The sequence below is a fragment of the Hylobates moloch genome, unplaced genomic scaffold (genome assembly GCF_009828535.3).
Source record: "Hylobates moloch isolate HMO894 unplaced genomic scaffold, HMol_V3 SCAFFOLD_10, whole genome shotgun sequence".
Lineage (NCBI taxonomy): Eukaryota > Metazoa > Chordata > Mammalia > Primates > Hylobatidae > Hylobates > Hylobates moloch.
The window spans coordinates 13,088,746-13,105,846 of NW_026652285.1; the positions used below are offsets into that span (position 1 = coordinate 13,088,746).

The window sequence follows — 17,101 nt, forward strand, 5'->3', positions numbered from 1 at the left end:
ATGATTCTGGAAGAAACATTAGTGGGTCTGGAATTTGGGATAGGGGTGGATATAAGGGAAATACACAGTTATCAAAACACATGTCTTTTTGTCTCTCTCTTTGCAGAGTCATCGCAGCCATTTGCTTTTTTATCACATGGCTTCAGTTGCTTAGAGACGTTAACAGCATCATTGAAATCACCATTTTAAAAGCTGTTTGAGGCTGCTCTATGTGAATTTTTTCCCCATTGCTATTTTTAAAGATGTATCTGTTCTATCTGTAAAAAAGCTTTTCACAGTATACATAGATGATAAAACATACTTAACCTTGTCTCTTAATTTATCATGACTTTTCTGCCTTTACAAAAAGGCTCAAGGAAACAGGAAAATCCTATATAATTTTTTCAACTAGTTAAATCTGAGTCTAAAGGGTAGTTTAGTTATAATATGAAACTTAATACAGTGAATATCTTCTCTTAAGTTTGGGCTGTATTCAGGTTTCTCTTTAAATTTTATTTAGTAATTGTTCTATTGATGAAACTAGGCAGACAGGAAATAGCACATATAAAAAATAGTCTGAGTCAGCTTCTTGGTTGGCCTAGTAGTAACTGGTTTCAGAGAGCAAGTGGGTTTCTAAAATGACAGAGGCTTCGACTTTATCTGGTTAAAAGTGAATGGGGACTGACTACATGATTACATGGTCTAGGAGATTGTAGTAGAATTTCTTCATGTGGTTGTCATCCTAAAAGAAAAATCTTTTTGTATCATCAGCAAACTTGGAGACCGTTTTGAGACCATGATTCTAATAATGTAAAAGGAATGGGTCTTAGCACTTATTTAGTACTTAGGAAATATTTGATGAAGAAATAAATTTCCCATCCCTCCCACCTAAGTAAACAAGATTCTTGCCAGCTTTCATAGCTAAAAAAGGAGGAAAATAGTGAAAATAGATTTTTAAACACTGTATGTGGTGATTATTAAACAGTATGTTATGCTTTTTAGAGCACTTCACAATAAAATATCCTATATTATTTTAATAACAAACCTGGTTTATTATGTTAAAATTTCACATAAAATTATTATCTTTAAAAACATGAATTAAATGTGGTATCAGTGCATTGTTTAAGTATTGGGTAAAAGCACTGTTGAAGAGCAGAGACAGTATGCTGTGTTATTATTAAATAAGGCTTTATTTTTTAATTAGTAACTGGTAACACGGAATGTTACATTTACTGATTAGAAAGGAAGACAGGAAAAAAGCTTTGGTCTCAAGATAGTATTTAATTGAGTCTGCTTCCCAAACCTAGTTTATTTCTTTTGGTTTGCTCTTTTGTTTTTATTCATCTCTCCTCTTCTGGCTTTTTCTTGCCCCTTTGCCTTTGGCAGTAACAGAAGGGTACCTTCGTGCTCTTCTCTGTTCTGCCTGGAGGGATAGTAGTCCCTTTGGGACCTACTGGGGAAATGTTAAAAGGGAAGTGAGTATATTGCTAGCTAATAAACTTCCTTGGACTTCAGCTCCTTTTTTGAGTTCATATCTTGGCCTTTAAGCCTTTTCAAATCATGCGTTAACCAGCTGTATTACTTTGTATACCTTCCTTCCTTAGTTGACTGGATTAAGTTTATTTAAGAATAGCCAACTGTGAACATGTGTCAGATTTATAATTAAATCATTTTCTCATGTGTTGTTTTCACTTCTCCTGATGGTTTTAGGATAAAGATAAAATAATTCCTAGAGTGGATATTCTCTTATGGTGAGAGAATTCTAAGAACTCTAATTTATGATTCTAAATAAATCTCACCCTTTTTCAGTAAATCCGCTTCTCCAAACTGAAGTAGTTTACACACATTTTTAAGGCTATAAATGATAGTTATATACCATTGTTACTAATACATTTGTATATAGTCTAAAGTTTGAAACAAAGCTCTGTGAGCTAAGGGGCTGTGTCTTGTTGTTTTACTGCTATTTCCCAATGCCTAGAATGGTATTTGACATGTAGGTGCACAATAACTGCTTGGATGGATGAATGGGTGGGTGGATGAATGGATGTCTAACTAACTTAAAGCCCAAGTTATGGGTTATGGTGTTGGATGTCCAGAATTCCCAGAATAAGATGCCATCTATTTGTGGATTAAATCTAACATGGTTTTAAAAATATTTTTAAAATAATTATTCTGCCTAGGCTGGTCCAATCAAGAGTCTTTTAATTTTGAAAGAACTCTTCGGTCTAGAAAGAGCTCTGAGAGATGAAACCAATATGTGTCTGGAGTTTTGGGGTTTTTTTTAGGTGGCTTTTTTTTTTTGAGATATTTTGATAAATGGTCAACTGTAATATGTGAAAAGTTTAAGCAGGCCTACAGTTTTGTTCTGTAATTTTCTCTGCAGTTTCTTCACTTTAATAATATTAATGCTTCTTACTAGTTGAGCTGATAACCTTCTTCTCCCAAATGTTGCAGAGCTTTTAACCTCCTCTGATTAGAACCATTTCAGGAAGTAGCCTGCAAACATTGAAAAATACGTGAAATGTTAAGAGTAATCTTTTTTAGACAGAGGTCTTTAATTCAGAATTTCTAAAGTGAATTCTTATATTTATCCATATAATTTTTATTTCTTTATTCAGTAGGATCATAATTAAATGCCAGGTGTTGGAAAAAGAACTTAAAGTCAATTGAAGGATACACAGAGAAGAATTTTACATACCAAGAAAAAATTATGTAGACACAAATGTTTTTAGTGTGTGATCTACTTGTAATGAATATTTTATATTACATTTCTCAAAAGCTAGGAATTAACCAAAATGTAAATATTTAATATCCTCAAATGCACTTGGGGAGAGTTTTTCTGTGATTCATAGCCAGAAATAGTAGACATGATTGGGTCTCAACATTTCTTGCTGTTTTAGTGCTTGGCTTAAAAATGTAATAAAAATTAAAACCCAGAATTAAAATTCATTCCTCAAAATTCAGTTGATTTCTAATTTTTTGTTGATTCCATTTGTGTTACATTTTATGGTGTAATTTTATGTACAAGCCAACATTGTTTTTGTTGCTGTATGTAGTCGGTGCTGTGACTTGTTTGTGCTCATCTCTGTTCTGTAGGCAACTTGCCACTCCCTACTGAATAAAGCTACAGTAAAAGAAAAAAAGGAAAACAAAAAATCAGTAAGTTTGGAGAACTTTTTATTAGCTGTTTCTTTCAAAGCAAAACAAAAATCTTTTGCTGTTTGTTAAGAATATCTTCACTTCAGCCTATTTGACCTTCACTGTAAAATCATTCTACTAATTCTGGCACAAAATAGCTTTCATTTCAATTAACCCTGGAATTAAGTTACATTGAAACATTCTCTGTGTTCCTTTGGTTTGATTTATCCCAAAGGCAATTTGTGGGCATTTGTTGCGTTGGATATCCTTGGTCTAATTTTATTATTGTTACTTTTTAAATTATAAATGAATGCAAAGAAACTTAATTTCAAGGCCTTAGGAAACGCTGACTCTCTTCATTCTTGCTTCTTGTTTGAAGGTAATGTGAGTGGTTTCTTTTCCCAGAGATGACAGTGTTTCTTAATTGTTACAAGTATATGGTGGGAAAGTGTCACTTTCTAAATCTTACCTAAAAGTTGCTAAATTTTATTTTTTTACTCTTCATATTTTTATCTAGGCAGTCTCAGGCATAATTTAGATATTTGTGCATAGATCATAGAAATTTTAGTGGTAAAACTACTTTTACCTCAAAAAATAAGAGGTAAATGGTAAGATAGTACTTTTGAGATAAAAGAAAACTGAGTTCATATTTGTAGAAAAACACATCATTCTGCAAACATAATGTGAATATACTATCTGCCTCTATGAACTTGCCTTGATTTATTTAAAAGGAAGAAAATTATGAGAGTTGTAATTATTTTCTTCCAGTGAATGGAATTTGTCCAAAATATAATATGCATTCATTTTACATTTGCCATTATCTGTCACAGTGACTTATCAGGCTGAGCCCTGTCTTTGTTCATATAATCCAAATGATTGTAGAGTAAGATGTAAAGAAAACTAAGTAGGTAGTTTTCTTAAAAGGGTGTAATTTAGAATACAGTGTTCATCTGGTTTCATCTTTCATTCCTTGTCTAAACTTTACATATAATAAAGCTTTATGGCTGGGCACAGTGGCTCATACCTGTAATCCCGGCACTTTGGAAGACCCAAGGTAGGAGGATCTCTTGATCCCAAGAGTTAAAGGCCAGCTTGGGCAATATAGAGAGTCGTCTCTACAAATAATTTTTTTTTTTTTATTAGCCAGGCATGGTGGTGTACTCCTATAGTCCCAGCTACTCAGGAGGCTGAGGCAGGAGGATTGCTTGAGCCCAGGTGGTTGAGGCTGCAGTGAGCTGTGATTGTACCACTGTACTCCACCATGAGTGACAGAGTAAGACCCTGTCTCACAAAAAAAAAGAAAAAGAAAAAGCTTTACATATAAGTTTCTAAGCTGTACATATAAATTATCTAAGCTTTAAATATAGATTTTTTAAAATTCAAATCAAAATTTAAATTTATAGACATACTTTTGTTGTGTCCATTGAAGATTTTATTTTTGAGTATATTAAGTAAATTTGACTAGCTATGATCAAATTGATTGGATTATAAAGACATTTCTAATGCTTCAGCCTTCTAATTCTCAGCATATGTGAGTTTAACATAATGTACACCATCATTGTTGAAATTAATTTGCTGCTTCTAACACTCTTGTTCAGTGTTATACTAATGCCATTTTGTAGTGTATCACATAATTAAAATTCAGACTTTCTGTGTTTCTCTAGAGCATGTTTTCTAGCCTTTCTAACAACGCTTTATTTATTAAGATTTTGTCTAAAATTGTTTCTTGAAATGTTTTTTTCTATTAATTTTCAAAAAAAATTTTTTTAAATTTCTGGGTAACACTAAGTTTTGGAATGTATTTCTCAGCACAGGTAATATGAGCTCCTCATGGAAACAAGGGGAATCTAATTGGTAATTTGAGATACTTGAGAGTACATTCCAAAGTATGAAGACAGTATACTCATAAATTTAAAATGTTGTTTTATGGAGTTGTGTGCTTTAACAAAATCTAATGATATTTAAGAGCAAGCTGACTTTCTTTTTGGGTGTATATGTCATGGATTGGAATATGTAAAATATAGAGAGAAGATCTGGCTTCTAGTATATACCTGTGTAGTCACATTACAGATAACTGTTTATTATTCTCAAATATATAGTGTATAATGAGGTCTACTTTGAAAGTTAACTGTCTGCCTAACTCAGGGAGAACGCAGTAACTAAGCATATATGGGTAGTAATGCTCTTGCTGAAGTGTAGTTTATGACTGCATGCATTCACGTTATGTAGTCAGCTTTTACCAAGGGAAGAAAGGGTACATTTGGCTGATAACTGGTCTCAACACACAGACTGGCCCAACTTTAACCTTTTATGCAGAATGTCTTTTGGATCCAAATTAGATTTTTATGGATTAAAAAAACCACTATAGCATGTATGTATTATGAGGTAAAATTACATTGATGTCAGTTAGTGGTGAATGCAAAAAAAAAAACCAGTCCTTTTATAAGTTGACTTATGAAACTTGTTATATAGCATTTTTATTGGTTTTTAAAATCAGTTTTTAGTTCCAAAATTATATTGATTCTGCCATCAATGATACGTATATTTATATGATACATGAAACAGTATGTGTTCCTGAGGTGTGGATATTTTGGGTTTTGACATGAATTATTTTTAAAGATGTGGAAGATGGTAAAAGTGTAGTACTTTTCGTAAATTTTACAATATTCTTTTGGGAAATCACTCAGTTTTTCATTAAATTCTGATGCTGAGTACCATTAAATCAGGTGTAAATATGAGTCACATTTTAAAACTTCATTGTCCTAGAGAAAACCGGTAAATAGCTACTTTCAAAAAAGTATTTTGTCTAATTGATGATAACCATTACAAATTTCCTTGTTCCTTCTCCACTCCCAGTGCTTCATTTTACTAGCATAAAAAATAAAACAGTATTTTGAAAGCTCTCCATGTGTTTCACAGCAGGTTAACATTTTATAAACTAACTGGTTCTTTGAAAATTAAACTATGGCTTTTAGTTTTTTAAAAACCATTTTAGAATTTTAATGGGTTAAACGTATTAGATGCTAATTCTTTTAAAATAATCTATTTTAAAATAATTATAAAGCAATTTTTAATCCTTTTCCCTCCTGCTAACTCACTCCTTAAAGGCTTTAAAATGTTATAGGTTTGTTTTGTCTGCCTTTATTTATTTATTTATTTATTTTGAGACAGAGTCTCTGTCACCGACACTGGAGTGCAGTGGCACGATGGCTCAACTGCAACCTCCACCTCCTGGGTTTAAGCGATTCTCCTGCCTTAGCCTTCCAAGTAGCTGGGATGACAGGTGTGGCACCACCATGTCCAGCTAATTTTTGTATTTTTAGTAGAGATGGGGTTTTGCCATGTTGGCCAGGCTGATTTCGAACTCCTAGCCTCAAGTGATTTGCCCGCCTTGGCCTCCCAGAGTGCTGGGATTACAGGCGTGAGCCACCATGCCCAGCCAGAGAATTGCCTAAGATTAAAATTTGGGAGTTTTAGAAGAACCACTCAGTAGCCGTGATGGTCTATGAATATTCTAAAGTTATGTGAAGAATTTTGTGTGTGTGAATGCATACATTCATTTTTCTAAACTTTATCAGATTTCAAAGAGGTTCCTCGTCCCCAGAAGGTTGAACACCGTACTGGAATAGTCGAAGCACTTGAATTTTTTCTTAATTTTACATATTTCTATAGTTTTAGCTAAAACTTCTGTATTGAATTCTAAATGTATATATTTGAGCTAAAAATAAATGGTATTTAGGTTTTAAAGCCATTCTAATAAAGCAGGTATATTTGGTCACCACCAGTTTCCCCTTATTTAAGGGTTAAGGTTGTTCTTCATGCAATAAACACCGTAACATAAAGAAAGCTTCCTGAACTATGTGTAGTGTAACTGAAGATGGGACTATATTAGTTACAACTGACCTCTTTTTATCACCTCTTAAAAATATTTTCTCTAAAATCTAGTTTTTACTAACTTCCTATTAGAGATTATAGAAAGCTATTTTGAGGTTATAAGCAGTGATAACGCATTTAAAATGTGGACTGCATGAAGCACTACATTGAACAAGATGAAGTGAAATAATCCCCATTCTTTCCAGAGTTAATCTGGAATCAGCCTGTCATAATTTGTCATAATTTCCTGTCATAATTTATGACAGGAAATATTTATTGAAGCATTGTGAAAAAATAGCTATGTGATATTCCACATGTAAATCTGGGTCCCCTCCCACCAGTATCCTTTGAAATGAAAGTTTATCCTTGGAATCACAGAATATTGAGTGGAATGCTACAGTTTTGTAGTCACTGCTACTTTAAACAGCAGTTTAGCCACACTAAGCAAGAATAGCTGTGGAGATTAAAATGTTACATTGTGTTCTTTAAAAATGAACATATATAGTATATATAAAAATGTAAATTGCAAAATATAATTTTCATCTATAACATGATTTAAAGCAGGGGACTCTGGAAAGGGATGGGAGCTGAACCAGTTTTATAGCACTCTTCCCAAGCTAAGGTACCTTTTTATCTTAATGTAGAATGTTTTATAAAGGGAAAATAATCCATTTTAAATATTGGGTTCACATTGCTTTTCAGGCTGGACAACCATTTCTTGAGTTCTTAAATTATTTTTATTTGACAGAAGTATAAATTGAGGTAGATATAGGGGTTCTCTCTTCTGGTGAGATCCTTTTTTCTTTTAGGTCCCCAAGAATTCCCATCCCTCCATGGTTTAAATAATAGGTAGGTTCTTGTTTATAAAGGAAGCTGTGAAGAAAAGGAACTGGCAGTAACATTACTTGTAAGTAAGTTTTTTTTTTTTTTCTCGGTAAGAATCTAAGATTTTGTTTTGTATATGGCAAGCATTTTTTTCTTAAATTCAATTGTAACTGGTACACAACAAAATGTAAATATGTACTATCAGGTGTAGGATGTTTTGGGGGTGTGCTGTTGAAAATTTAGTTTCACCTTATAAAGTTGACCACACTTTCATGTCTATTAATCTTAGTAAATTATGATCATCTTTGTGTGAAAAATTTGGTCTGCTTTCATTACTCATCAAACATGCAGTATAAGTGATGATACAGTGAAGATCTTTTTTCAGGTTTCTTCTACCCATCTCATCCATGAGGTTTTTCTTTCCTCTGAGATACCTTAATTGTACTTTAATATGATATAAGACTAGAATTGAGAGGAAACTTTATTTTCTCATGTTTTGAGAGAAGAAAAAAATAGAAATATGTCATTCATGAGGACTGATTGATTCAGAGTTTTTGTGCAAAGTTTGACCTTTGAACTCTTCGTTTGCATGTCTTTATATTAATTCAAACCTTATACTCAATTCTCAACTCCTTGTTTTTAGGTGGTTAGCCAGCGTTTCCCTCAGAACAGCATCGGTGCAGTAGGAAGTGCCATGTTCCTCAGATTTATCAATCCTGCCATTGTCTCACCGTATGAAGCAGGGATTTTAGATAAAAAGCCACCACCTAGAATCGAAAGGGGCTTGAAGTTAATGTCAAAGGTGAATTATTTTGATAATCTAGCTATCTTTAATTCCCCTTCCAACTAAATTTTCAGCTTTTCTTATAGTACTTCCTCTTACATCTATATTTGAAATACCCTATGGTTTTCAGTTATGTGCTTTTGTTTATATTACAAAGGAATTCATTAGTTAGGTACCTGATGGACCTTATTTTCATGATAAAACATTTTATTATAGCAGATGTCTTGTGTTATGAAGATCATTTTTTGCATAATCATTCTAGACATTCCGAAACAGACTAGAATGTAAACTGTAGGATTTTTTATTTTAAAAGGCAGTAAAGATTTTTAATATATATTTTTACATGTAAATATAATTATATTTGGGAAGGTTAGAAACACTACCTAAAATAATTTATAGAATGAGGAATGATTGATTTTTAAGTACTAGCAGAAATTATATCAATGAGAAAATTCATGTTTTTAAAGAATATATTAATGTATAGACTTCATACAATAAATAATCTGATTATTTATAACCCTGTTTTATTGTGTAGATACTTCAGAGTATTGCCAATCATGTTCTCTTCACAAAAGAAGAACATATGCGGCCTTTCAATGATTTTGTGAAAAGCAACTTTGATGCAGCACGAAGGTAATTTACTTGCCACTTATTCAGTTGCTCTGTTTGAATCAGATATTTTCAGTTTCACATAAGTCCATGTACATGTTTTACATGAAGTTCCTGTGTAGGTTTTTTTCTTTTCCTGCTCTAGGTCAAGACATAGCTTGTCTTATTTTATTTTACTATAAAAGACAGTCATGAAATAAATTAATATTTTTTATAACTTGGTAGTGATTTTCATATTTGAAAACCAAGAGGGGTTTTTGACATGTCTAATTAAATAAAGGATTTGAGGATGGTACAGTATGTGGACAAGGAAGAAGTAGCATTCTTTTTATTTAAAACTAAAACCAAATTGGTATCAATAATATATAACAATGTTTAATAAGGTTTTTTTGATGTTAGAGTATTTGTGATACTTAAATTTGGAAGTGTATCTAAACTAAAATGTTACTCTTTAAACCAAGTAAAGCAAACACGTAAGATTTTGTTTATGAGGAACTGAACTTTATGATTTTAGGAAACTTTTCTGCTAGATTTCCATAACTAGTTATTTCACTTTATTTCTCTGAGTTATTGGTTCATCTGTAAAGCGGGGATAAACTCTTTGCCTGAGTTGTTTTTAGAGAAGAAAATGAGATAATTCATAAGAACGCGCTTTGTAAATTTATGTCTGGAATTCTGCTTTCATGCAGTGTGAATCTAATTGATCCTCATCATCTAACCTAGCCTTGTACAACTCTCTCTTCCAGTTTATCATCGTTGTAGTTGTTACTGACTTTTTTTCTGTTAGAGAAATTGGAGTTGAAAAGGTATATTGCTGAATGACAAGCCATGTTGGAAAGAGAGTCAGTGTCAGCATAGGATTCATATTCTGGCACTCTGTGTACCCATACAAAGTTAAAAAGATCTAAGTTTTAATCCTGGCTCTGACCTAACAGGCTATATGTCTTTGGGGAGGTCTTTTATCTGGACCTTCATTTCCTTATCTGTAAAATACTAGCCTCTTTCCAAAGTTTCATCCATCTTAATTTTGTTGTTGTTTAACTTCAGAGCCTACTTTGAAGCTGAAGCCGGGTATCAGAAATGGAAAGCCAACTTTCTCCTTGTCCATTTTGCTTTGTCTAATGTCAAGTCACATTGTGGGAACAAGCCCTCCATATTTGTAATCTCAGTTACTTCACAAAGTTACTTCATATAAATTTAATTCAAACATAAGTCTGGGTGTATCTGGTGTTGAAAATTCTAATGACTTTGCATTTTTGAAGGTTTTTCCTTGATATAGCATCTGATTGTCCTACAAGTGATGCAGTAAATCATAGTCTTTCCTTCATCAGTGACGGCAATGTGCTTGCTTTACATCGTCTACTCTGGAACAATCAGGAGAAAATTGGCCAGTATCTTTCCAGCAACAGGTAAGATTTCCCAGTCATGGGGATAGTGAACGCTCTCCGTTTAAATTTAGATTAATACAATTATTGGTCATGAATAGTGCTTTTTACTTTGCATCTTCTTGGACTGAGAATTATGGTTTAGAAAGAGAAAGATTCTTTTTTTGAAAAAAAAATACAAACAAAAGGTTAAGTCATATTAAATAATCAACAAACCTACCTAGGTTCCAGTGGTCGTTATTATTATTTTTTTGTCAGGTTAAGAAATCACAGATTTGCTCTTTGGGTTTTTATGGCTTGCAAATTGTTATAGATCCAAAGAAGTTCAAATTAGCGTTGGCATTTGACTCTGAAGAACAGCCAATTCATAGGAATTCAGTAATTAAAATATTGTCAGTGTTTTAATTCTATGATAAACTCATTTGTGATACTCTAAGTATATGCAAATAAAGCTTTATATAGAAAATACCGGCCTGGCACAGTGGCTTACGCCTGTAATCTCAGCACTTTGGTTGGCCGAGGCAGGCAGATCACCTGAGGTCAGGAGTTCGAGATCAGCCTGGCCAACATGGTGAAACCCTGTCTCTACTAAAAATACAAAAATTAGGTGGGCATGGTGGCAGGGGCCTGTAATCCCAGCTACTTGGGAGGCTGAGGCAGGAAAATCACTTGAACCCAGGAGGCGGAGGTTGCAGTGACCCAAGATTGCACCATTGCACTCCAGCCTGGGCCACAACAGCTAAACTCCATCTCAGAAATTAAGAAAAAAAAAATCGAAATTATTAATTTGGGCATTGTTTCATTAGCTCTTATTAGTCTCTTGGGTAACATAAATTACTTGCTGTCCCATCTAGTTATGTAAACTTGTAAAGGGACCAAATTCCTATGTATGAAGAGTTCCTTACGAGGAAAAATGAGTTCAAATTATTTTTAAATGCCGATGAAAATGATTAGCACATTCACGGGAAAAGTAGTGGACTATGAAGCTAAGGGTAAGCAGTTGGGAGATGGGAGTTTAAATGACAGGGCATTTTAATCTTTTATGAAGTATTAATGGATTGAAGTAGACATGGTCCTGAGGTCTTTTTGGTGCTGTTTACAAATCAGCTGACAGTAAAAGGAAAAGCAACCAGTTACAAGTTAAAGAAATGTGTAGTGCTAAATGTGAACTGCTAATTTTTTTTCTAAGTAGTTTGCTGTATCTAGGGATCATAAAGCTGTTGGAAGACGACCTTTTGATAAGATGGCAACACTTCTTGCATACCTGGGTCCTCCAGAGCACAAACCTGTGGCAGATACACACTGGTCCAGCCTTAACCTTACCAGTTCAAAGTTTGAGGAATTTATGACTAGGTAAAGTACAACCTTGAAATAGTTGATTGCTTTCTTTTTGGTTGAGAAGCAGAGTTTGCCACCAGGCCACTTGTTAGATATGATAGAAGACTATGAGGAAAGATGTATTTAATAATCACATTGCCATGTTTAGGGAATCCAACTATATATTATTTATATATATAGGGTGTGTTTTATTTTATATGTTGATTGTCATAACAATAGTAACAAATCATATTTTATCATCTTGCTTTCATAAGTTTTCACATTTCATACTTACCAGGTAGTGAAGACAACATTATTTTCAAATTATAGTTAAGAAAAATGCAACTCAATGTAAATAATTGACTTGCCTAAGATTCCACACCTGATTCGTAGGTCTTTTGGTTTTAAGTGCAGGACTTTTCTACTACACTATAACATTTTTCAGAACCCTCATAAAGGTTAATGGTTTTAAATTATTTCAGATTAAGGTTCAGAAAATATAGTATACTTCAGTATTGCTATAAAATTTCTGTGGACATTTGTTTGAATCCCATTTAGTGGGATTTAGGTTGTGAATGAAAAGATCCTCATTGTTAGACACTTAACTCTATAATGATATGGTGAGAGTAGTTTGCTGAATCTTTTAAAGTACCTTTCACAGGACTTTATGCTTAGTAAGTGCTCCTTGGTGTCTGTGATTTGAGTACTATGTTCATAGTATGTTCCAAAACAGAATGAAACAGAATCTGATGACGAGAAGTTAAAGATTTGTATATAATATGCCTTGAATTATTAAGTGCCTGTTGTTAGTTGTATTACTTACAGGTCATGGTTTTGTACATATAACTCCAAACCATTGATACTGTTAAAAGAATATATGAATATATGAAAGAATGTATAAACATAAGAATGTATGGGTATATAGTGTCCTTTCCAAATTAATTTTTATTTTTAGTTCTACTAGATTTTTCTTAGTGTAACAAATGTTTATTCCTATGTAATTAAGGGCATATTTTCCATACAGAATATTCACATTACCTAATTGAAAATTATATACTACAAAAATATAATACTATTTTTAGGCCAGGCATGGTGGCTAACACCTATAATCCCAACATTTTGAGAGGCCAAGGTGGGAGAATTGCTTGAGGCCAGGAGTTCAAGACCAGCCTGGACAACATAGTGAGACCTTGTCTTTATTAGATAGATAGATAGATAGATAGATAGATAGATAGATAGATACATACATAGATTAGATAGATAGATTAGATAGATAGATTAGATAGATAGGATAGATAGATAGATAGATAGATAGATAGATAGATAGATAGATAGATAGACAGACAGACAGACAGATAGATAGATAGATAGGTTGGGCACAGTGGCTCATGCCTATAATCGCAGCATTTTGGGAGGCCGAGGCAGGAGGATTACTTGAGCCCAGGAGTTTGAGACCACCCTGGGCAACATAGCAGGACTCCATCTCTACAAATAATAAAATGTTAACCAAGTGTGATGGTGCACACCTGTGGTCCCAGCTACCTGGGAGGCTGAGGTGGGAGGATTGCTTAAGGATGCAGTGAACTGTGATTGCACCAGTGCATTTCCAGCCTAGGTGACAGAATGAGACCTTGTCTATAAATAAAGAAATAAGTAAAAATATAAATAAGTAAAAAGAAATATAAGTAAATAGAAATATAAATAAGTATAAATATAAAAATGAATGAATCAAAACAAACAATTTTTAAATTTGACATCACTGAGGACATCCTAGCCATTTTTCTAGGAAAATATTTTTATTACTCCTTTTTTCTAAGATCCTACATTCCCTTACAAAGCAGTCTTTTGTGCTTTTGAAGATTAAGTAATCCAATATATATAATATACTTAGCACAGTATCTGGTACTTGTAAAGTGTTTAATAAATGTTAGATCTTATTTTTGTTCTAAATTCCCACTGATGCTCTTGGAGGCCCATTTTCTTTTTTAAAAAAAAAGAAGGTAGCTTTATAATATTCTCAGTTATTTAAAAAAATTATTAAATTACTTGATATAGAAATCTAAAGAAAGTAAAAAAAAATAAAAATTGTTTATCCTCCAAGAAATAATTTAGTTAACATTTGGTGAATAGTCTCCCAGTCATTTATCTATGCACATGTATATTTGTTTCTCCTGTCAAATGATATCTAGGTTGTTGCCATTAATATTTTTAAAATTCCGACCTGGTACCAGCAGCATGATGGGCTGAGCTAATGCAATCTCTTCCCAAGACATAAGGCTCATAGAAATACTAGGTGTAAAAGAAAATATGTGTAGTTAAAAAAATTTAGGCCGAGCGCAGTGGCTCACACCTGTAATCCCAGCATTTTGGGAGGCCGAGGCGGGTAGATCACCTGAGGTCAGGAGTTCGAGGCAAGCCTGGCCAGCATGGCGAAACCTCATCTCTACTAAATATATATATATAATATATATTGTATATAATATTTATATATATTATATATATTATATATATATGTATGTAAATTAGCCAGGTGTGGTGGTGGGCACTTGTAATCCCAGCTACTTGGGAGGCCAAGGCAGGAGAATCATTTGAACCCGGGGGGCAGAGTTTGCAGTGAGCTGAGATCGCGCCACTGCACTCCAGCCTGGTCAACAAGAGCAAAACTCCATCTCAAAAAAAAAAAAAAATTAAATTTATAGCTGAAGCTAGTTTCTAAGCAAATTACCTAGCATACTGTCAGTATAGACAGATAAATGGAAAATAGGAAAGAGGTTAAGAGATGCAGAAGATAGAATGAGGAGGTTCAAAATATGTCTAGTAGGTGTTCCCTAGAAACTGAGCTCAGTGAGAATGGGAAGAAGTAATATTTGAAAGGCTAATGGATGTATGTTTTCTAGAGTTGATGAATGACATGAATCTTGAGGTTAAAGAAGCAGACTGAGTCTTGAGCAAACTATATAAAAATTAAGCCAGGCTTTAATACATATGGGAACATAATATATGATAAAACTAGTATTCAGAATCAAGATTAGGATGGACTTTCACTAAATGGTTTTGATAAAACTGAGTAATGATTTGGAAAAATATTTGCATACCATTTATGATAAACTTCCATAAATCAAAAAAAAAAAACATGAGCAAAGCAAGACCTTTTTCATCCATTCAAAATCCATAAACTAGAAAAGATTGATAAAATGAATTATTTAAAAAATCATAAACTTCTGTCTGGGACAAAAATGTCATGAGTAAAACCAATCCTATGGTTAATATCCTTGCCCAATATTTCTCTTAGAATAGTCCTAAAAGTGCTTTTGTGGTTCAAAGAGTAATACCTTGAAATTTTTGTTGCATGTTGCCAAATTACCCTTTAGAATGCCTGTTGCTTTTAAAATATTTTTTCATTTTAGTATTTTATTGTTTATCCAATTATAGACTTTTTTACTTACTCAGTAGACAACATAAAGCCTCATAATTACTCTGTTATTTTTCTTTTAGGCATCAGGTACATGAAAAAGAAGAATTCAAGGCTTTGAAAACGTTAAGTATTTTCTACCAAGCTGGGACTTCCAAAGCTGGGAATCCTATTTTTTATTATGTTGCACGGAGGTAAGAAATACTATGTTTTGGGTCTCTTAACATAATTTTTTAAATTACAGCAAATACAGAGAGATGGCAAGTTTGGTTTTTCCCGATTGACTTAACAGGAATTGAAGACAAGTTTACTTGGGAGCATATAGCAGGGTAAATAGCCTGCCTTTCCTAAAATGATGGTCAGTATCTAGTAGCTGCTTTTCATACTACCCATTTCATATTGGTTTCTTTGTCCTACATCATTTTTTAAAATACCGCCTGCAATGGATTAATTACCAAGAGTTAAAAACCCACAAAGAATCTTTTGTTTTCAAGTATATTCTGATTAAATAGTACTCACAACATGATAACTGGGAACTTTTTTTAAAGGAAGAAATAAAACTGTAAGAGCCTATTTCTGAGAACTTTTAAAAACATGCTGTGAAAGACAGCACCAGGGTGATTTAAAAAATAATTCAAAGGAGTGGTGAAAAATCTTTATGAAGATGGTGCAAGGGGTGGCCTGGAAAACAGTGCTTGTTCATGCTGCCCTCAGTTGAGGCTAGCTCCTAGAAAGCCTTTCTGGAAATGTTGTGAGCTCTTCCTTAATAATAGGTATGATGCTTGCCTTGCTTTCCCTACCATTGTCTTTTCTTTCTTGCCTCATTTTACCTTACTTTTGAAAACTCATCTGTGACGTTATTTGGTCAGTTTTACTTCTTTCCATTTACCATGACATACATTCATGGTAATTGAGCCTTAGAGACAACACGATACATAGAGAAACCTCTGACTTTGGAATCTCAGGTCATGAGATTCCATGTTTAGACCTAGTTCTGCTACTCATTAGTTATAGACTTAATCTGAATTTAACAGTATTTTTTTCTGAATTTAACAGTATTTAACATCCATGACCATTAAGTTAGTAGACTTACATTGTTAGTCAACTTGCTGGCCACGGGTGGCAGTGTGTAGGAAACAAATCGAGGTTGAGAAATAGTAGAGAGACAGTGAAGGAAGATCAGTGGAAGATGGGAAACTTGTCTAATAGGGTCATTCAGATAGCCTTAAGACCAAGAAGTCCAAAGGACTGGAGTATTAGGGAATCAAGAAAGTAAGAAAATTGCACTGAACCTCCCCCCACCCCCTGCCGTTTAACAACTCTAAGTAACCCCTCCTCCACCTTCCCATGAAAGGCCTCTCTCCAGCTCTCATCTCAGTTGCCATTTCTAAATTGCCTAAGATCATTTTAATTTTCATTTGCATTTGAGATGAACCATATTTGTGTTCTAACCCCAACCTTTAATACAACCAGGATATTTTTACTTTCCCTTTGTTGTCTAAGTAAAAAGCAAACATTGGTAAGGGAGGTAGAAGATGTCTGTCCCCCTCTTCTTTAAAATCTTATTAGGTTACAAATAGCAAAGATTTCTGGAAAACAAAGCTGCGTTTTTTTTGTTTTTTTTTTTTTTCCAGGATCAGAAACTGTTACATTTGTATTCCTTCTCTGTGGTGATCTAGAAAAAGCGAAAGGAAAGATTGGACCTGCTGCAGATCCCTTAGTGAGATTCAATCAGTTTGGTTTCCATGAAACCTATTGAGTCTTGTGGCTAGAGAATGC

At 33.5% G+C, this 17,101-nt stretch overlaps 1 protein-coding gene across 5 annotated transcripts in view; it reads left to right on the plus strand.

The window, feature by feature from the left end:
• NF1 (neurofibromin 1) overlaps positions 1-17,101 on the plus strand; it is a 324,371-nt gene that overhangs the window by 194,454 nt on the left and 112,816 nt on the right. For 3 of the 5 annotated variants that reach the window (XM_058446141.1, XM_058446142.1, XM_032163044.2), the window contains 6 exons: positions 3,076-3,138; positions 8,459-8,617; positions 9,135-9,232; positions 10,471-10,617; positions 11,800-11,946; positions 15,406-15,516. In XM_058446141.1, coding sequence (XP_058302124.1) covers positions 3,076-3,138; positions 8,459-8,617; positions 9,135-9,232; positions 10,471-10,617; positions 11,800-11,946; positions 15,406-15,516 — 725 coding nt within the window. The remainder of the gene's footprint in view (positions 1-3,075; positions 3,139-8,458; positions 8,618-9,134; positions 9,233-10,470; positions 10,618-11,799; positions 11,947-15,405; positions 15,517-17,101) is intronic. The other 2 variants (XM_032163045.2, XM_032163046.2) reach the window with 1 other exon arrangement.